We start from the raw sequence: 23,047 nt of genomic DNA on the forward strand, positions 1-23,047 counted from the left end.
CAGTCCCACACTCTGAGTTCTTCCCCGCCATCCCCATCACTAATCCTTACTGACTGGCCTTCTTTCTCTGGGCCAAATCTGCATGGCAGCCCAGAGCATGAAGTAAGGTGAAAGGAAAGGCTGCTTCTTGCTGCTTCTCCTCACACCTGTCATTGCTTGCTCAGGGAAGGCAGGTGCCCATGCACCAGGGATTTGGGGGAAGAGAATTCAGTTCACTTTGTATTTAAAGGTGAATGTACCTAATCTGCACTTTCCTTAACAATGCACAAACCAAAACACAGGCACCATTCAAAATCCGCACTTTTCAGAATGTTGTGATGTGCTTCTCCAGATGAGTAATGTGCACGAGAGTACATATATAAGGATAAAGTGTGCATACTGTTAGAGAGAATGGCATACAGAAATGCATTATGTTGGGGATAATAAGCCTGGAAAATGTATATATACGTCAAAATTGCATATAAACACATATAGTGTGAGAAATTCACAGTGAGATGCTGATGGGTTTTGCATGAGGGCTTTCTGAAAAAAATGCAAACTCATGTGGAATAAATATAAATAGGGAGAATTCAGCATTGGCATATTCACCCATCCTTGTTATGCACAGGATAAGGGGGAGGCAGCAGGGCCAGTGTCCATTAGGTGTTGACAGTGTGTCCCCCTTCTGAGCCATGGGACCTGGCAGCTTCAATGAATCCTGATGCTAGCTCTGTGTATGAGCCCCCAAACCTAAACCCTCTTAAGTTTCTGTCTCGTCACCCAGATTACACACAGTGTCTTCGAGCTTTCAGTAACATGTGGGAATATTTTTTACCTGCGACCCACAGGAGAAAAAGGCAGCACCACATGCTACTGAATTTTATTTTATATCATAGTATTCTTGACTTTGTAGAAATAAAGGGTTTATCCTGCCCCCCCCCCAGTTGGTATGCAATGATGTGACAGGCAGCGTGTGGGTTACAACAAAGTCGTTTGGAGATAACCTGAAATGTGCAACAGAATTCAGGCCATGAAAGAGAGCCTAGCAAGAATTTGACCCAGTTGGACTCCCAGAAAATGACAATAGGCTTGTCAATGAGATAATATCTGATTCTGTCTCTCTGCATGTTGTTTTTTGGCTTTTAAATGACACAGGAGCTTTTTAATAGCAGAAAGGCCTTTCCCCCTCCCCCCATGGTAAATGTTGGTGTTTCTTGATGCTGAAATTCTTTGTGTTCAGAGGTAGCCATCACCCTGTGAAATATAATGTAATCAGAGCACCATAAGAACCAAAACCCATCACTTGCTGCTACTAGGCAGGGTCTGCCTCCACCCTCATCCCTTTTGTGCAGTTGTTGGTAGTCAGTAGTCAGTGGAGATTCAGGAGCTGGGAGCCAAAAGGGATGACAAGGGAGTCAAAAGGAGGGATGTCAGAGAATTCCAAGAAAAATGGGAAGTGGAAATTGCCAGTGTTCACTTAATTTGTCTCATGTCATTGTCCAGAATAGCATTGCCTGCTTCATGACAATGTAGTTAATGCAATTTCCACAATTAATTATATAATTAAGTTATTTTGCCACTGTAGACTGTGAGGTTAATATCACAGCTTTTGGAGAAGACGAACTGCCATGGAGCAGAAAGTGCTGTATGTGATGAATATTGGATGGAACGGAGAATGATGCCTTCTTGCATCCCAAGTCAAGAGCCAAGAGATAAAGCCAGGAGTCAGTAATTTCCTCTCCTTTTACATACCATCTTTCTACATTATCATGCTCCAGGTAGTTTACAACAGATGGATATGGCAAAATGTGCAACCATAAAATTACCTTGCCCAGGCTATACTGGTTCAAAATATGACAAAAAGCGAATTGGCAAAAATAAAAAAAGAATTCATTTCACATGCAGTACTTCAAGAGAATTCATTCATTTCGTTTATGAATTGTATCCCATAAAGCATCCCAAAGTGATTTAGCAATAAAACAACAACAATAAAAGCATAATTAAAAACCAATTTCAAGTCCAGTACAAATACAGACTGGGATTAAAATCTCCACTTAAGCAGAAGATGTCTATCCTGAAGTGTTTCTAGATGATGCATATCACTTAGTTTGCAGGCATAATCTGGCATGGGGACACACACTCTTTTCAATGTTGTTCTTTCCCCCTTCTCTTTCCTACATCTCACTCACAATTCCACCTTTATTTTCCCCATTCCTGCAGTCATTACTTTTCACCTGGAACTCCCTGTGGACAGCTCCTCCATGTCTGTGGTCATACTTAGCACACTGCTTATATGAAGCCCACCACTTATTTAAACTAAATGTTGTCTCCTTCCAGTTTCTTCTGCTGCCCAAACAGAAATAGCCCTCATCGCTGCACCTGCAAAGCATCTATTCATCTCTACAGTGTATGTGAAGAAGTAGCATTTCTTGGATTGCAGCCCTGCTCAATAGCAGGTTGTAAAACGCTGATGATAAAAGGACGAGCAAAATCTGTTATCTTTCATTATCATCTGAAGCAGGCAATAGTGGAAACATTAAGTGCAGACATCAGAGAGAGTGTGTGCTATTAATCAGTGCAAGAACAGGTTTCCTGCTTTTAATTTCATCCTGGGAAAGACCTTTTATAACCACAGTTTGGGGATGAAGCCAATTATTAGCCACTGCTGCCCACTCCCCTTAGGAGTGTTTTACAAACTATTGCCCACTTCAGCATTATAATAAGGGAATATAAACACATGAAAAGGGGCAGTGGAGTCATTGTTACTGGCACCCGTCTGTCTCAGGAGACAATGGAGGAGTGTACATTTCAAGGTGAGGTCAAACTGTTGGAATGTTGCAACAACTGGGGAGAGATATGGGAGATGTAATATGGTAGAGACATGTTTTGTTGCAGATGGGGCAGATAAAGGGATCTGGTTGTGCTGCTGCAGATGCACCAGGGTGCTTCTTCTCTCTGTGCTCCTACCAGTGGGCATACCTCCTTTGGTCACTGCTCCGAATACACAACTTGACTGGCTTCAGACACTGCAGTGGTCTGCAAGGGATTCCAACATGACAGGTTGATGTTGCCAGCTTTCATGTCACATTTGTAGACATCGAGCATGTCCTTGGGGATCTTGCCTTCTTCCATTCTGCAGACATGACCAAGCCAAATACTAGACATGGGGTCAAGTACATGGGAATAATCTCAGAAATACCTGAGTGCATAAGGAAAAGGTAAAGGACCCCTGACAGTTATGTCAAGTCGTGAGCGACTCTGGGGTTGCGGCGCACATCTCTTTTTACTGGCCGAGGGAGCCAACGTTTGTCCACAGACATTTTTTCCGGGTCATGTGCCCAGCATGACTAAGCTGCTTCTGGCAAAACCAGAGCAGTGCACGGAAACGTCGTTTACCTTCCCACCAGAGCAGTACCAATGTGGTGCTCTACAGATGTTGAGGAGCTCCAGTTCCCATTGTGATTGTATACATTACCTTAAATAATGGGTAGCAGAATGAAGTTACTAATTTTACATAATAATGTAATTCCATATTTCATTTCAATGCAATAGAAACACAACTTTAAAATGGGGAAAAATATAATCCATTATGTATCATTTGTGGACTGAAAATAACAACAGTGAATGCTGACTAGATTGATTTCTGTTCCAGACATGGAACGAATAAACACATTTCCACTTCTTTTACATTCTCATCAGAATTCTCTGACGTCCCTGGCTAGGGATAATGTGGGTTGGAACCATCATTGGAAGGACACTGTGGTAGCTTCTCCTGGTGAACATGCTTAGATCAATATTGGAGGTCCTTCTCCATATCCCTTCCTTGTATGAAGTTTGGCTTGTGGGGTATAAGAATCAAGGAGTTCTAATTCATGGCATCAGAACAGCCACCTGCCCACAGCCACTGTATACCTTCCACTCTGTGGTACAGACCTGGCTTTTTTTTGGGGGGGGGAGGATCTTCCTATAGGGGTCAAAAGATTGCTGGTGAATTTGCTCCTGGTTCGTCTATATTTTCCTTTTGCTATTTCTTTAATGGTGTCTCCATGTGTGTTCATATTAATTCCTCTTTTGATTTGTGTTGACTTTATTTTTATTCTGTTAGCTGCCTTGCTTTTCTATTAACAACAGGAAAAGTAGGATGTAAGGCTTTTAATAAGTGTGTGGGGGCGGGGTAGACAGAGGGTGGGGAGAGATGTTTGGGAAGTGGGGAGAGATGGTTTTAAACAGCAAGCTTAGTCACAGCCAGTTCTCATGAGGATTAAGTGTCTTAATTTCCAAAAGAGCAGCTCAAAGCCATGTAACTTTTAATTTATGTAAAAGGGCCTGGTTCTGAGTCACCAAATACTTATGGATATTAGGGGAAACCATCAAAGAACACTGGTGCCACTTTTTAAAAGAAACAAAATGGGAGCAGAAAAAGGTTTCTGTATTACATGAAGGGTTTTACCTATTGTTGCTATTCATGCTGGTGAAATGGTTATTACTGGTGTTATTACTGGATGAGTAATAATCCTCTTTTTCTGCTTTAACTGATACATTGCAAATGTGCTGGCTCTCTTTCTTCCTTTTTTCACCCAGTCTTTGTTTTCAACATGACCCTGCTATTCTTCTAGATGCCAGCTATGGGGTACGATCCTGTACAATCCACTCCTGATCTTTTCTTCTCCCTTTCTAGCAGGTCAGCATTGAAGAAGTGCTGTGGAGGGCTTTTTTCCTACCTAAACTCATACCATTTCAGCTTGAAACTGGTCTTTATTCCTAACTCAGGGTACATAGCAGGCTTTCAGATAGAAATAGGATGCGGCATGGCCAGGCCCTTTCCTGCCCCAGGGTTAGGAAATCTCTGCACATTGTCTACTCTAAGTCAATACCAAGACTTCAAAGACTTCAAACACTGAAAAACATGTTATAAAGTGCTTCTTTTTATACTTTTTGTGGTTGTTGTGGGGGGAATGTTTTGTTTTCAAGATCCTGAGATCTTTACATAAACTCCCTGGCATGGGTGTGCAATTTACAAGCACCCCTCCTCCCCATTTTTTCTATGAGGGTAATTTTACATTTATCTACATGGCATGGTGAAAATGTGAGTTCAGGGCACACTTCTTGCATATTTGCAGCACAATTGCAGCTCTAGAAATTAACCACGTTGTTCTGGCACATCACTGCCCACTTTGTCTCAACTTTGCTCATGGTTTATCTCCCCCACACAAACCACAAGTGGGAAACCATACGGCAGACTATATCTTGGCTACATCTTGTGGTTTGTCTAGAGCAGGATAACCATGAACCTGGATTCAGGTGTACTGTTTAGCCAAATCTCCATCCTTGTGAATAACCATCAGCATTTCTGTATGCAGTTTTGCCTAATACACACATTTTTGTAAATAATTTTCTCCTAATATAATGTGGTTTTGAAGGTTCAAGAATGAATGTGTGCGCAGACCCAGAGACCCTAGAATATGAATTTTGTACATGTTACTTGGCTGGAGAACAGCATTTGAAATTCAGAGAACAGCAATTTCAAAAGACGACTATTTCTGTATTATTTCAGAAAGTGTGGCTTAGGTAGGCTCACCCTTAAATGTGAATCCATTTTCTCCCCTATGCTTACTCTCAACTAGGGCTTATTCTGTTGAAACAAGTTTACTCCATACTGTGGCTTATGAATCTAGCTTGCTTCAATTAACCAGAGTTAATTGAGACAGTATAGGTCTCAGATGTAACACTAGACTGTGGTTAATTGAAAGCTTCTGGTGACTTTGTGCATCCCACTAATATAAAAATATATACATGTTTGAAGCAAGCTTGTTTTTCTTATCTAGAAAAAAAAAATACGAGAGAGGCAGAGCGAGAATATGAATGAAAAATGTGTTTCAAACAAAACCTTATTTTATCATTGTCATACAGTTCTTGACACACTTCTGTCTGAAAGAGTCCGTCATCACTTGTCAAACAGATCTGAGTGCCTGCTAGTGCATCTTGTCAGTCCATATTCTGAAATCTGAAAGGACATGCACATGTAATCCTCTTTCTTATATAGTAGTAAGAATTTATTGGAATTTATTCTCGACAACAGTAAGAGATGCCCCCTCCCCCTGACAAGTTTAGCAAACAGTGGTTAGATAGAATAAATTAAAAAATTGTCCAGTAGCACCTTAGAGACCAACTAAGTTTGTTGGGTATGAGTGTTCGTGTGCATGCACACTTCTTCAGATATACTGAAACAGAAGTCACCAGACCCTTATATATAGTGGGAGGGTGGGGTGGGGTTTTTCTCAGAAGGGTAGTAGGAGTGGTTTGATACTATGAAGAAGTATTCCCCCACCCACCCTAATGAACACACACCACCATCATGTGTGAGGTTGAATGGCAATAAAATGAAAATGAACCATATTCATGGTTCATATTCATGGCCTGAAGACAATGGCTCTCTCCCACGCTACTGCAACAACTGGTATTCAGTGGCGTATTGCCTTTGAGCCCAGAGGTTCTATTTCATTACTAATGGCTGTTAATAGACCTATCCTCCTGGAGTTTGTCTAATCCCATTTAAAAGCCATCTAAGCTAATTGGCACCACCATATCTTGTGGCAGAAAATTACATAAATTAAATTTGGCTTTGTGTGAAGAAGTAGTTTCGTTTTATCTCTCCAGGATCAACTGCCCATCAGGAACTTTGTGAGTTCCATTCATTAAAAGGTGTTACTGGATCCTGTTCTCAGATGTTGCTGGGGTGGTGTGGGAGCAAGTCACAAGGGACAGAGCTCCCACACAGTGCTCTAGTGTTGTATCTGTTGGTTACACAAGAATCAGGAGCCCAACAATAATCCTGCCGTGGAGAGCACTGCTGATCTTATACTCAACAAATAACATGCTTCTGCACACCAGAAATGACTGCCAATTGCTGTAGCTGAGATAAATCAAGCAGTGGCTTGTAGTCAAAGGCAGAGGAAGGGGTGTGTAGTAGGGGCTGGCCACCCCGGGTGTCACCACTGAGGGGGGGGTGACAAAATGCCAGGCGGCACTCATCGTGGTGCCTGCAGCACACCCGAGTCACACGTGTCTCCTGGGAGTGACGCGGTGGCTTGGGTGCCCTCAGGCTCCACGCTGCCCAAACGGTCTGCCCACCTCCTCCTCCTCAGCTGTAGGGCGGCTGAGTGTGAGGAGGCAAGCAGACTCCTTGGAGGCCCTGCAGAGCGTCCTGCCCCAGCTCACCCCACCCTGCCCTGCCCCACACCGTAGGTGCAGGGCATGTGTGCCACCCAGGCACCCGATTGGCTTGCTCTGCCACTGCTTGTAGTAGTAGAAAACTCCTGAGAGGGAAGAAAGCAGCACATTTTTTTAGTCTTCAGAGTAGGTTCAGAGATAAGGCAGTATCTTTAATTTTACCTGGAACTTAACAGGTAATCAGTGACTGCCAATGTTAACTGACTTCAAAACTCATATGAGCAGATGACTCTACTGTATGCTGAGCCAGACTGGTAGTTCATCTAGCACAGTTTTGTCTCTTGAGGGCTCTGGGAAGAAGCGTGAATTTACACAACTGCTACTTGAGACTCTTCTGGGGTGTGGGGATGCCAGGGATGGACTCTCTGTGCAAAAGCTGGGCTTTTGTTTTATTGTACTGTATTTTTATGGCACCACACACCTTTTTCCTTAACAGCATCCTGGTAAGGTAGGTTAGACTGACAGCTGTGATGGAGCTATTCTGATCCATCTTGATGCTGGACAGTTGGGATTCTTCCGACATAATGGACAAAGAAGGACTTGCAGACTGAATTTTGGTTGTCCTTCCAGGGCTGGCCCAAGATGTTTTGGCAACTGAGGTAAACCTCAAAATTGTGTCTTCCCACCAGGGAATAAGGGGGAGAGAGTGAAAAATATGTATCAGGGACAAGATGTTGGGGTCAAATCAGCCTTACCTGATGATTGAACTGGGAATCAATGGCTGGTGGGGGGCCTGCTTTGAATCACTCTGGGCAGGTGCAGAGCCCAGGGGATGCCAGAGGGTAGTCCCTGCTTTTTCCTCCCTAGTGGTGGATGGAGACCAGCAGTGCTTCCTATTCTCTGAGAGTCCATTGTGGAGCTGGCATTGAAGGGGCTGCCAAGGAGGCAGCAAATCTGGCTGCCAAGGATTGTGCTGGAGCTGCTGCTGTCACATTGACAGCAGCCACAAACAATGTGTTCCTTGGAGGCTGGATCTGCTGCCCCTCTGAGTCCTGATGCCTGAGGCAGTGACCTCACTTTGCCCCGTGGGCGCTGTGTCCCTCCTAGAAGAGTTGGCACTTTACTAGACAGAGTACAAGAATGAAGATGCACTTTCTTCATAACAGCATGGAACTCTGCCTTAGGACATCTCCTAAGCTCCTGTGTAGGGCACAGTAGCCAACTAAAGATCTTTGCATTTCAACAGGACTTGATTGATGTGTTTTCTGTGTGTTCTCTCTCTCTCTGCCCCCTCTCTTGAAGTTCCGTAGTCTGCAGACTGTTTGATGTGCTGTGTTGTTGTTTTTTGCATTGTATTTTTAATGGTGATTGTTTTTATATTTTCTGAGTATCACAAGGTCAAAAGGTGAGATATATTGGGTTGAATCCAATGCAGCTCTAAGTTAAGATCACGTGTTCTGGTGGTGATAAGTTTTGCACCAGCAGAGTATTCTTGTACAGGAGAATGCGGAAACAGGTTTCTGGTTGTGCAGTAGATTGCACAATCTGTAATGCAATGACATTTTAACCACAATGACCCTCTCTCATGCTGGATTTGTCATGAGAGCAATGTATGCAAAAAGGTTGCAACTTCTGGGGCTTTTAAGTGTGGAGAAGAATCATGGGGCGATATGATACAGGTGTATAAAATTATGCCCATTGAGGAGAAAGGGAATCGAGATAAGTTTTTATTCTTCTCTGATAATACTGGAACTTGTGAGTAGCCAATAAAGCTGAATCACAAGTGGGGAGAAGGTTGTTGCATTCGTGATGCATGTGGAGCTTCCCATATGCATCTGGTTGGCCAATGTGAGAGGAGGATGCTAGACTACGTGGGCCATTGACCTGATCCAGCAGGGCTCTTCTCATGGACTTATGATAAGGAAATATGTCCTGAAACATTCTTCAATTAACCAGCAAGAGAAGATGGGCAGAGTCTGGCCCCTCCAAAGTGTTTGCAATGAAGAAAGAAATTGAATATTGCCCATCCTCGCTTATCAATTTAGCAGTACTGCTTCTCTCCACCTCCACAGTTTCTTCTTCACCCAAGGGAGTTCCCAACCACCCCCAATAGACACAATTATATTATTAAGAGGTGTGTATATGTGTGTGTGTGTATATCACCACCATTGAAAATCCCTCCCACTCTGTCCATTGCCATTCACCCAAGGGACTTCCCTCTGTCAGTGTAATGCTTCAGTATTTCTATGCCAGCACGGGAGTTCCATTTTTCTTAAAGTATCAGACTGCTGTATAAAACCTTACACAAGACTGTGCATTTTTATTTCTTTATTGAAAATCATAGCATGAGCCCCTTCAGTCATTTCTGTGCATACAGAACTAGGATTTGTTGTGTACCTGGAAAATGAACCAAGTTAGGGTGCTGATGGTATGATTTGTCACCAGTAAATAGGTTTAGGACCTGTGCTCAAATCCTGACAGCTTTGCACAAGTCAAATGTGGGTGGCAAGGAGGGGCTGGAATGTAGATTGGTAAATAAATGCATAGTGGCATGAGCTTTCTTCTGTAGTCTGCTTTGTCACAACCATGCTTTGCCTATGATAGCTAATGCCACAATCTATTTGTTAGTGTTGCGGGGGCTGCAGGTCTTTATGATTTCCCACACACCCCAAGAAATATTAGTCAAGTTTTGCTGACCAAAGTTTGATTCACAATCCTCTATTATCCTATCACAAAGTTCTCAACCTCAGCCCTCCAGATGTTTTCATCCCAGACCACTGGTCTTGCTAGCTGGGATCATGGGAGTTTTAGGCCAAAAACATCTGGAGGGCTGAGTTTGAGGAAGCCTGTCCTATCACTTCAACTCCCGTTTTCAAGGTATTAAACCAGGGGTAGGCATTGTATATTCTTGGGACTACAACTTCATCACAATGCCATGCTGGTCACAGGTAATGAGTGCTGTAATCTAAGAATATGTGGAGAGTACCATATTGGTTATTCCTCTGCTAGATTCAAAGATACTTAACTTTATTTATTCAATGAATTTCTAGGCAGTCCTTTCTCATAACTAACCTCAGGGTGATTTGCATGTATAAAAACTATTAAAACACTATGAATACTATAGCACGCTATAAAACACAATATCACACATTTAACACCAGTACTAATATTATGCAGGTTGTGTGTTTCCTTTGCTGGTTCACATGAGAAACCTCTTAGCAGAATTATTTCCAAATATTGACATCAACACCCACAAATTGCACCAAATCTACCAAATCCAGCTGGTAGATTTCTCTTTGTAATGAATTAAAGGTTCTTGTTTCTTCGTTGCTTGATCTGCAGCAGGGATGGGGAATCTTTGACTCCCCCAGATGCTGTGGAACACAGCTCCCATAATTCCTGACCACTGGCAGTGCTGGCTGGATCTGATGGGAATTGCAAGCCTGAAGGCCCATGCTTTTCTCATCCCTGATCTGCAATACTTGTTGCAGTACTTCTGCAATACTTGTTAAATAGATAATTCTGCAATACTTGTTAAATAGATCAGGTGATGAGAGGACAACAGATTTGAAGTCCTTCTTCATGGGCCTCCTCCTCCAGAGGTCCGGAGGGTTTCAACCAAGAATGGGCCTTTTCTGCAGTGACTTCCTGTCTGTGGAATGCTCTCCCCAGGGAAGTTCACCTGCTGCCTTTTACACCTTTAGGCGCCAGGCAAAAATGTTCCCTTTTAACCAGACTTTTGGTTGATTTTATTAACATCATCTGCCTTTTTAAAATATTGGCGGGGTTGGGGGTGGGGTTGGGTTGTTGTTTTAATTTGTGAACCACCCTGAGACCTCCGGGTGTGGGGTAGTATATAAATTCAATCAATCAATCAATCAATCAATCAATCAATTTGAGCATTCAGTGCAATCTTTGGAAATCCTATCTGGTTGTAACCATGCCCAGCTCATTCATGACTTCACAGAATTAATGCCTTGCAGGTATAGGATGCTTTGCTTCAGTGTTGATGCATGTGTAACCCCATTAGGGAAAGTAGCCCAGTTAATTGCTGAGCTTCTCGGGGATAGGGAAGCTTGTTTGAGGCTTTTATCTGCCTTAATTAATATCATTTGGTGAATCTCATTGGTTGCGCATGTATTTCCCTTTAAATTACAGAAGCCATGCATTTTGTTAAGCAGATAACTTTTTTTCTTTTTTTTACTTGATCAGCAGAACAGCAAAATTATTTCCTTGGCTTCTCTTCCTAACATTTGATAAGGTGGAGGGGAGAAGCCTCTTCTAAGTGCTGATGTGGATTAGAGATATAAGATGAAGATTTCTTTCTTTCTTTACACATTTCTAAAACTTTTCGTGGCTCTCTAAATCCAGGAGATGGAGATGTGTTGATTGATGATGAAATGAGTGAGGGACAAAGCATTCTTATTGCCACACAACAACCATATTAACTGGGCATTATTTGGGTTGTAGCTCAGTGATAGAGCAGTCACGTTGCATTCAGAAGGTCCCTGGTTCAATATTTGACATTTCTAGGTAGGCTAGGAAAGATGCCACTCTGAAACTGAAACTCTTGAGTTCTGCTGCCAATACTGTGTTTATACCAAGATGTTCTGACTCAGTAGAGGAAACTACTCATATAGAGTTACTGCAATAACAAGAAGTGCTGAACTTCTCCCACAGTCCCTATTTTGAACCAATTTCCCTTTTTAATCACTCCAGTGTAAGTACACTCACTATGTGAGTCAAGCCAGTGTTCCTGTACACCTGTCAGCAGCTACAAAACTTATGAATGCAATGGCTGAGGGGCTTTGCTGCTGATCTGGGCACATAGCAAACTTATTAACATGTAGTTCCTGCATAATGATTGGAACCGAGCTGACAAGGTAAGCCATCAACCCAGTTTTGTGAAGAAAAATGCCTCCCCCTCCGAGATCATATGAATTCGACATCAATAGCTAACAGGTTTGGGGAAGAAAATCTGTAATTTATTCTGGTGCCTCCACTGAACTAGAGGTATATTTGCCTGCAGTTGTACATGGCCAGCAGAGATTGTAGGACAGCCTGTTGCCAATTGACCCCATTTGCTGCATGGTAGTTCTTCTATTTCAATAAGCTGTTATTCAAGGAATAAATAAATAAATAAATAAATATGCTTTCTTAGCCACAAATACTTGATAAATTCACCAATTCATTTCGAGTAAAGGACATTCCAGGAAGAAAAGTGAAAAGGCATGTGATTTCAAAATCATTGCACAGATCCTTTCCTCATGATGCACATACTGAAAGGCAGCTGTGTTTTGAAATAACTTGATTAATTTAGAGTCACTTCTAGAAATTCTGGTGACATTCACTAGACATGGGCCTGGAAATGTTTGAGAAACTCCCAATAATTCTTCTCTAGATTGGATTTCAAACTGAGCCAGGGAAGACTTAATGACTTTATCCTTTCCCACTCAGAGACTTCCACAATGGTAGTTGTGTGGGGGGGGGGAGGGTCACACAGCAGTCAAACATTAAAATTAACTTGGGAAAACTGGGTTTCCAAAAGTAGGACCACTGTTTGTCCCTCAAGTCTTTTGCAGAAATACAACCTCCTTAAAACCCTCTGTAGTAACTAATGAAGACATCAACATGTTTGATTTTTACAGGGAACTCAGACTTGCTAAGAAATAAATCTGAGGCATTGCTTTATATGTAGATGGGTGGGATTTATCTTGGCTTATTTCTAGCCAATTCCCTTTATTGGAGTCAAGGATTTAGGTGTGGATATGTTCTGACCTCTGGGAGTTCCCATTAGGTGTTCTTTGCATGTCTGCTTTTGAGTTTCTTAGGAAGCAGAAGGAAAGTACTCGTAGTGACTCTTAGTTCATTATTTCTAAGCATGGAAAAGCCACTGTTTACCAATGAAGACACAACTCCTGTCCCAGGATTGCAACTTAAATCAACATGACACCACAGTGAAGGTTATAAGCTGATGAAAGAGAAAGTGGATGAACAAGGGTGACAATAATCTCATGCATTGTCACAATAAATCACCCCGGTGCTTCTGTTAAAGGGGGTGGTGGTACTTTTTCTTTCTTGATCACATACATTGAACTTGATATAGTGACATCCTTTCCATGTATCCCAAAATTTGAGAGCACACAGCTGGGTGCTTTTTGCCCAATACAGCAAGAGCTATCCACATGCCCAAGCAGTCTTCTACAGAAATTGCCAATACAAATTAACAACTGCATGCACGCCCCCACCTAGGTGCTCTTACGGAGTATTCAATTGGACTTGTCTGTGTCTTTGGATATTTGGGAGGAAACACATCTGAGTCAGTTCCATTAGTTGTTGTTACTCATGGCTAGTTGTCCATGATCATAACTAGATCAGGACCTTTTGTTTGCAAGTAGGGATGAACAGAACCCAAAATCACATTATTATTTTTTAATCGTTTGGAGGCAGAATAGATGAGTTTTGGGAGATGCATGATCAGACCTTTTTAATTTTAGAAATGCTATTTTACAGTGGCTTGTTTTTGGATGTAACACAGGTCCATAAACCACAGTTAAACAAATAGCACAGGGGAACAAACCATGGAACACAGAGTGATGCAACCAAAATAATGCTTTTGGTTTGTTTCTCCCAAATAAATGACAATTGGGAAGCCAAGAACAAGACAATTGTTTATTGCCACTCTTCTTTCTGAACGTGGCCTCTGTTGGACTAATTTCTCCCTCCCAGCTGCTATCTAGAGCAGAGAAATACTGCAGAAAAAAAGAGTTAACTCTCACCAGAGCCAGTAGCTCAACCCAATTCTCCTTTCCTCACAGTGAGTCTTAAAATTAAAACTAAAACATCAGGAGATGTAATCACATATACTTTGAATCTTATCTGTTCGTGTCTTCAAGTAATAATGCCAATTCCAGGGTCACCAGGGCTTAGTTGCTGAAAGAGGGTTTGAACCCAGCTCTTCCTGGTCAAAGGCTGGCACTCTGTCAGCTATACCATGTTGACTTACAGGTATTTGGTGGGGTGGGGTGTTAAATATCATTGAATATAATCCTGCAAGGCAAATAACACTTCTGGGATCAATTCCCCTTTTGATATTCCAGATTTTAGGCTACTTTCAGGAGGATTAATTTTAAGGGCAATAGTTTGAATGAGACATAGAAAGAACCACCAGCTGACCTTTTTATGAATCAGATGCTAGAAGGGATGCAGGAAGGCAAAGCTAAGCAGAGTCCAGTATGGTTTCAAATTGGATGGAAGACTGCACATTGAGATTCCTGCATTGTAGGGGGTTGGACTAGAAGACCTTTGGGTTCCCTTCCAACTCTAAAATTCTATGATTGTATAAATGAGGTTTCTCTTGTGATCCCTGCATTCTGCAATCAGCTTGGTAAACAACCTTTATTCAGTTTTAAAATCCAATCTCACCGATACTATTTTTAGTATTTCCTGGTAACTCTGGCTTTGTCTGGGCAATTTTATCAGATTTATAACTTTTCAAGTGTTGTTATTATCTTTCAGTAGGCAGCGGAGTGGCATTTTTTTGAGGAACATGTCAAGAGTTTAGCTAGGCGCATCTGATGATTCCCTTCTAAACCAATTAAATATATGTATTTACCAATGTTGAAATGATTCTCCAAGGACAAGGACTTTCAGCATAAACCTCTATCTCTTTTTGATTTGCAAAGCACAAATGCTTGCTATGATGTCCATGATTTTGTTTTGCAAATAGTTCTACAACTCCAAACATACATATGCGCACAAAGCAGGGAAGCAAAGCAATTACTTTGTGCAAATGAAAGAGAGGGGGGTTATATCCCTCCCTAAACATTTAGTAGTAGTAGTAGTAGTAGTAATAGTAGATTATTCACAAACTGGAATGTTCCAGCATTCTGTGATGTACTTCTTTCTCTTTCACAGAGTGCAATGGGGGGTGTAGGGAGGGAAGATTGACATTAATCTGTGTACATGAAATAATACCATACTAGGATGAGTCTGTTCTCTTTGATGCTTCATTATGTATAGTGATCATTTGAGTTCCATTTTTCTTTCTTTCTTTAAAGCACTGTTGTTTATTCATGTTACCTAAATTAAGACAAACTTGCCATCATTTTTCCTAGAAAGAAGTGTTACACAACAGTAAGATCTGGCTTCTGATACTTTGTGTAGTTTCTGTTAGACCATATAAAATGAACATTGAAATTGATTGCTTTTGCTCCTCCTCCTCCTCCTTTCCCCTAGGGATGTTAAGATATTTATATATTCTGTATGCGCTAGAGTCAATATGCATTTTCCTTCTGATTCCCTGAAGATTGTGTCTATATTCAGCTGTAAAATTTTGGGAATGTATGTATGGGACAAATAATATTTGAGGCCAGTGTGGTTCCTATGGGAATAACCCAAAGGTTCCATATTCAGTAAAAATCCAGAACTCCAAAACTTCTGTTTACTGACTGCTCAAACTCCCCCATACAGTATTGGGGATCTTGGAGAATTTCAATAGAAGTAGTAATGGAAATTGTTTACGTTTTGCTTATTTATCCCATGTCCAGAACAGAAATCAGTTCTGCAATTATGATCCACATTTGATTTCAGTCTGTAAATGATATATAATTGGTAGCATCCCCTCCCTCCTCTGCATTGTGCTTCCTTGCACTGAAATGAATAGGGTAGAATATTACAATGGCAATATAATTAACATAAATAATTATGTGAATAAGTCACGTGAATTACAAAATTTCATAATAGTGTACAGTAAGATGAATAATGAATTACTAGCGTTTGGAAGAAGATGAACTGCAGTGGAACAGAGACAGCTCTGCTTGCAAAAAATGCTGGGCAGAATGGAAAACAATACCTTCTAACATCCCTACCCAAAATCCCATTCCCCTCTACAGGCATTAAAACATGTCAGTAGATAAGTTACAGGATGGTTACTATTTACTGAATAGGGGTGTAAGGGAGCAGCAATTTCTGTCTTGTCCTGGTGTTTGTCACAATCCACACTTTTTCTGATTGGCTATAGTTCAGCTTTCACTAAGACCTATGTTTTTCATCTTGTTATCCCCAAGGCTGAAATTAATGTAATTAATTACATAATTAGCTTCAATGGATGGGAAATAGCAAAAACAATGGAGAAAACCCCAATGTAGTTATCTGCATAAGAGTTGCAAACTAAAGAAACCATCATAACGATTACCACTTGCATTTGCGTGTGTGATTTCCATTCTGGACTTCAGATGAGCATGCAGTTTGTGGCACTTTCAGCTCTTTTTTCTGTTTCTGACAGAATTCTTTGACATCTCTCGTGCTGAACCTCCAGTTTTATTTATTTTTTCTCCCATGTGCTTATTTGTGTTGGCTTTATTATCACTCCCAGACCATGTGGCTTTGCTTGCATAGAAGCAACAATCCAACGTGTACTGAAATGTGTCAATAGTGCTTCAACCCCATGGCTGTGGGATTTGTATAATATGCCAGAGTAAATATTCTGTCCCCGCCCCCCATTTCCATCATAACAGCATTGTACAAACTGAGGGGAAAGGGTTTGGTTTTTCTTTCTTTTCTGGGACAGTTAATGTTTCTGGAATCTTCCTTCAGGCTGTAGAGAAACTGGCGTATTTAGAGCAAAGCACAGTCATAACCGATATCCTAATCTGTCCTTCACATACAGAATCAGTCTCCTGTTCTCTGTGGTTTGTGTAAATGTCTCTCAGCAGATCTAATCATGTGCGATGGAGATAAGAATTTGCTTCCTTAATTCATCTATCTGCATTCTACTGTGGAGGTTTTTTGTTTCTTTTTAATTGACCAAGAAATGAGAAATCAGCTTCCAAAGTATAGCAAGGGTAGGAGTTACAAAGCCATGGCTCCCAATTTTTTCCAGGTTTATAGGCCATCAAATTGGACTAATTTTGACACCAATATACTAGGTCAAAGCATTGGTTGACATAATCCAGTTTTGCCTACTCTTACTTCATTGGCTCCCCATGGTCCTGGGCAGAAGTCTTTTATATCCTCCTCCTACGTTTCTTTAAGCAGAGATGCCTGGGACATTTAGCAAAGCAAAAAAGTCCTGCTGGATGAGGCCAATGGCCCATCTAGTCCAGCATCCTCTTCTCTCAATAGCCAACCAGATGCCTATGGGAAGCCCACAAGCAGGTTCTGAGCGCAGCAGCTTTCTCTGCACCTGTGATTCCCAGCAATTGGTATTCAGGGCCATGCTGCCTCTGACAGTGGAGGGGCAGATGTAGCCATTGTGGATAGTAGCCACTGATAACTTTACCCACCATTATTTATTTCCTAATTGTCTTTTGAAGCAGTCTAAGCTGTTGTCCTTCACTGCCTCGTGAGGGAAGGGAATCCACAGCTTGACTGTATACTGCATGAACTGCTTTCTTTTCTCTGACCTGAATCTCCCAAGTCTTCAGTTCCATTGTAACACCCCCAGTTCTCATATTATGAAAGATGGAGAAACACTTCTCCCAATACACTTTCTCCATGTTATGCATACTTATATATAAAGCTCTGTTGTGTCCTCTCCCTAAACCAAAGAAGCCCCAAATGTAATCTTTCCTTGCTCCAGTCTCTTAATCATTTTTACACGTGAACACAAGCAAAAGTGTCATAGACTGCAAATATGCTGGTTGTCCACTGCTAGCTGTGAGAGTTTCTGAGAGGATGTCATAGCGATATAATGGGCTTAAATTTGTACAGGAAAACAAGAGCCCTACCAAAAAAGGTTAACATAAATCAAGCGGCAGTTATGTATCCAGCGCGTGCAGCATTTTGAATATTTGAAATGTGCACGCTAAATATTAATATTAAAACTCCAGCGCTGTACATTTATTAAGATGCCTGCCTCAGTACAGTGCAAAGAGCATCATTCTGTGTGCTGCTTTAAGTGGGAAAGCAGTGTAATGTGGCCTCATCTTTCAGAATGCATGAAAATCTGAATTACACACTGGGTATATGACAGCAGATGGAGGACCTGCATCCTTTATTACTGCTGCAACATTCACGCTACTGTAGTTCTGAATGTGTTCACATTTATCTGTTCCAGGCAGTAGTTTGCTAGCACTATAAAAATCACACAATTTGCATTCATCCCTTTAATTTGGGGTGGGAGCAGTAAAGGGTGTATTTCTGTTAACAAAATCGGGGGTGGGTAATAATGGTTGCAGGTTCAAATATTCTATGAATTATGCTGGGAGTTTCTGTTTGATCTTGGATTTTGCCCTTACATGTATTCCACTGAAACGCATAGCACATAGGGAGAATAATTGCTTGGATATTTATCAGAAATAACAATGATATAGGGTTCTGAGTACTTAGAGTGGATAGCTGCTCGTGGAATAGGACTTTTCCAACCTCCTGTTCCTCACTGCAACCTGAAAAGCTGTCCTAGTGAGCAGGGGGACACTTCAGATCTGTATGTTATATGGAGATTGAGGCATCCAGGAAATCCTTACTTGCAGGGGCAGCCCAAGATGTTGCACATCTACAACACTTTGCGGTGGTTGAGCAGTGCAGTAGGTCCCAGGTTCAATACCCAGCAACTGCAGATAGGGTTGGGACAGACTCCCTGTCTGAATTCCTGAAAGCTTTGCCAATCAGCATAGACAATACTGAGCTAGGAGGACCATTGGCCTGACTCACTATAAGACACATTTCTTTGTTCGTTCAGATATGGTCTCCCAGGTATTCTGATGGCTTGTGCTGATCTCCAAAGAGTGTCCTACATATTTATGCTACAGGGAAGGTCCATAGCTCATCCCTGACATCTCTGGACAACTGTCAGTCAGTGTAGAACAATGGACTGAATCAGCTTCCTTTCTTCCAGTATGGTGCCCCCTCCCAAATATATGTATAGCCATATGGAGGGGACATAGCTCAGTGGAATCCAGAAGGTCCCAAGACATCTCTATGTAGGTTAGAGAAGGATTCCTGGGGAGCAGCTGCCAGTCAGTGGAGAAAACACAGAGGTAGTTGGACCAATGGTCCGACTTTGTCTAAGGCACATCCTTGCATTTCTCAAACCTGACCAGAGTGGTAGTTGAATCTTTACTGCCTTAAGGGAGGGGTGCTGGTCAGGCCATGTGGAACATAGAGCTCTGTTCTCCAACTTCTTGGTGCTGCTCCACACTGTCCAGCATCTGCCTCACTCTACTTAATGATAGGCCTGACCCTGCCCTTAGCCTTATCTTATCAAAGACTCCTTCAACTCCAAACCCAGTTCTTTGCCCAGCCTCCTCATCCTTAGAAATGTGCAAAACTTCATTAACAGTTAAACAAATGCAGTACTTTTCATGGGAAACCTGCAAGATGAACTGAGTGGTGATGACTGAAATATGTTTCAAGCTTTGGTAGTTCTGCTGCTGTTGTTTAACACCTTCGTGGTTGAAAGAAGTGAATAGGGGGTTTAGCCTGAGAGGCACTAATGTAAGGGTTGAAATGCATTGACTGAAAAGTAATTCAGTTTCTTTTTGGGGTGGGGTGGGGAGGGGAGGGGAACAGGAGAGGGGAATTCTGCCAGTTCACATCTGGTTTACCGGTTCATTTTTGATCCCAGTTCAAGGGGCTCACATTAGTGTTCTAAACAGCCCATGACCCAAATTTCTGAAAGACTACCTGCCTGCTTCTCTACAGAACAGTGTTATGATTGTAGGAGGGACCTTCTTCATAGTTCCATCAGCCTTAGAAGCTCAGGGTGGGGATGGCCTGTAATTGTAATTTTTTAGAACAGTTTTTAATGTTGTATTTTCAATTGCTGTTAGTGGGTAATTATTAAGAACAAATAACTATAGCAGCTACCTGCCTCACACAATTACATAAGGCAATATGAGCACAACCAGTTGCCATGAAACCTTCAAGATACAGTCATATATCACTAAATATGCATACTCTTAATATTCACTTGCAGTGCAGAATTTGTGTGTGCATGTGCTACAGCTCATGTACTCACAGGTAGGGTGTTTGCTTGATCCATGTGTCTTCATCAAACCTGATCCTGTGTGTTTTACTTGGAAGGAGAATTTGACAAAGATTAATAGGGTTTACCCAATGGAGTGGGCAATAGTTTGCAGTCTTAACGGAGTCATTAGGTAAAGAAACTGGTCTCCATTTAGCAGAGAGTATAAGGTGCTTAAACTGATTGAAATCACTTGGCCAAAGGCCAACAAACTCTTCCTGCATTGGGTTTTAGTTACCATGTGTTCAGAAATTTTAAATGTGTTTGGTGCAGTCTACTGGCTAGTTGAAAAAAATTGACAAAAGTGGCAATCATGCTAAAAAATCACCTCTATCTTTTATGTAGTGTCCCAAGCTATGTCATCTTAAGGTATTAATGCTTAATTCCATGAAACTGAGAATTCTATACTTGTGGGATGCATTGCAGGATACAGATGCTGGCATTTCATATCAGTTCTGCTCTTTAAGGAACATTTCTACACATGACACATTGCTGTTGATATTTCATGTGCTTTTTCATACTAAATACTGAATAAGCAATTGTATATATTGAAAACTGGGCTTGTTTCCGTTATTTCACTGGGACAGTCACATCCTGATAGACTCATCACAGTCTATTGATGTAACAGTTGGCAGCTTAAATCCCCAACCGGTCCTTGATGTAACCAGCCACTTTAAATGAACATCTCATGAGTCAACACAGAACATGTCCTCCTACCATGTTTATGTATGGCCAGCTCCATCCTACTTTAAAATGAGTAGTAGGTATGTTATTATACTTAGAAAACTTTGTATGTAAAACTGTATGGGGCAGGGGAGGCAAGTTGTAAGGTTGATGTTAATTGTGCCACTCACTCTTGGGGTAAAGCTTACTTTGACTTCACAATGTGAGTTTAGAGTTGTGGCATCAGTTCTATCAAATCCTTTTCCCTTTGAAGTGAAACATGCCCCAACATTGCTATGTTTTCAAGGTTAACTGAAAACCTTTCTTTCCTCCCAAACCTTCCCAAATTGTTTTATTTTTGCACCTTTTAATTATTGTTGCATCTTGTGGGTGTTTTATGATCTGCATTATCGTTTATATTTATGTACTCCACTTTCTATGCTGGTTTATTGTTTGTTTGTTTGTTTGTTTGTTTGTTTGTTTATTATTATTTATGAATTTATGAATCATCCTCCACATATGTCTCAAGGCAATTTACAGTCATTTAAAAGAAAGCACACACAATTCCAAACTACAGCAATAAAATAATACAAAACTAGCACTGAACTTGTACTGTGTTTTGGCATGTTTATACTTTATTGGCAGGTAGAATTGGGTTTTTCATTGGATGTATTATTTTCATTGGGTATTATTACTGAATGAATGCATGAAATAAACAAATAAGGTCTGGATCTAAATGCCCTCCCTCCCCCACTCCCCCACAAAAAAATGTTTACATTCTCTCCATCGGTGGCAAAATTTAGGAAAGCATTTCACCAGATGCTCACTTGGGGAGTAAAATTATCTGGCAGTTTCTTGGGGCAGAGTGATCACCATTAGCAGCCCCCCCCAATACTGCTGTTACAATTAGCAATAGTGGTAACAACATACCTGTGTTGGTGGCAGCCAGGTGACCATTTTGGGTCTTCCTACAGTGCCCTGGTTTTAGTGTATTTCTGGAACACTGTTGTGGGGATGGCAGCAACAGCAACCAATTGTGAAGAGTATTTGATGAATATTCAGTTGAATGCCCATCTTTTTTTGGTGTGGTGAGAGGGAGTAAATTATTGAAGTCATTCACAGAAAAAATAGAAGACAAATTTATCAGAAAGTCTGAGAAATTTCAGCCCAACTCCAGCCGTCAGGGATTAATGTGTGAGATAACTAAGAAGAAATGTGCAAACTCATTGTCCCGACCCCACAACAGTGATTCCATTGTACACAAGAATGGGCATCTGAATTCAATCCTGCATGTATTTCTGCTTGAGTTTCTTTCTTCTTTTTCAGGGTGTTGAGTATTGCTCTACCACCACAGGTGCAAATGCTCATTAAATTGAAGTGCTATATCCTACAGGAAGGTATTGCAAGCCCAGGCTTCTGCCTCAGCAAAGCTATATAGGAGTGATGGAAGAGTGATTTTGATTGTCAAGGTTAAGTGTTTGACTGTGAATCTATCTATCATCTATCTATCATCTATCTGTCTGTCTGTCTAATGCATTGAAAAGCATTTAAAGAAAATTTCTCATTTTTGTGTTTACATGACAGCCTAAAACAGCTCCGAAAAGGACCTTTGGATCCATTACAAATGAACAGGTAAATATGTATAAAAGCCACAGGGGATTTCTTTCTTTTGCTTAAAACCCTTTTGTTGTTAATGTACCACATTGTCTCTGTGTAAGTATAATGGAGTTGCTAACCCTTTTTCAATATTTTGAATTTGAAATGGTGAATGTGGAAAACCTGATTTTAAAACAAGCCAAAACGTTTGTTTTAAATCCAAAAGGTACTGATATCTACAAGATATCAGTATGTGAATGTGTAATATCCTGTTTCAATGCTAGTTAAGCACTGAACAGTATTGTTTTGGGTTCAGCTGTACATCCAGCAGCTCATTATCAAATGCATGTATCTCACTAGGTATTACTTAACTACTGCATGGCTTGCAGCTTGTCTCCACTGGAAAGTGATGTGTGTCAGGGTTAATGTGAATATTATTGATAATAAGGAAGCTGTGACTAGGATGTGTCATCTGTGATGGTCCATCACTTGATGTAGCAGTAATTAGGGAGTGAGAAAACTGTTTTCAGTTTCAGCCTTGCTGGCACTCAATCATAGGTCTTTTCAATCCCATTTTATGCAGATATTGTAAAAGAATGCATGAAAGACCCATGTTTAAGTTGTATGCATTTTATGAACACTTTTTAATCCAAAATCCACTGTTTTATACAT

The 23,047-nt window shown here is 41.2% G+C and overlaps 1 protein-coding gene across 4 annotated transcripts in view; it reads left to right on the top strand.

The window, feature by feature from the left end:
* The window catches only part of PCDH11X (protocadherin 11 X-linked), a 777,747-nt gene that overhangs the window by 147,214 nt on the left and 607,486 nt on the right, over positions 1–23,047 (top strand). For all 4 annotated transcript variants that reach the window (XM_081847878.1, XM_081847880.1, XM_081847881.1 and 1 more), the window contains one exon: positions 22,364–22,411. In XM_081847878.1, the coding sequence (XP_081704004.1) occupies positions 22,364–22,411 (48 nt within the window). The remainder of the gene's footprint in view (positions 1–22,363; positions 22,412–23,047) is intronic.

Source organism: Podarcis erhardii, assembly GCF_964252035.2.
Source record: "Podarcis erhardii genome assembly, chromosome: Z".
NCBI classification, from domain to species: domain Eukaryota; kingdom Metazoa; phylum Chordata; class Lepidosauria; order Squamata; family Lacertidae; genus Podarcis; species Podarcis erhardii.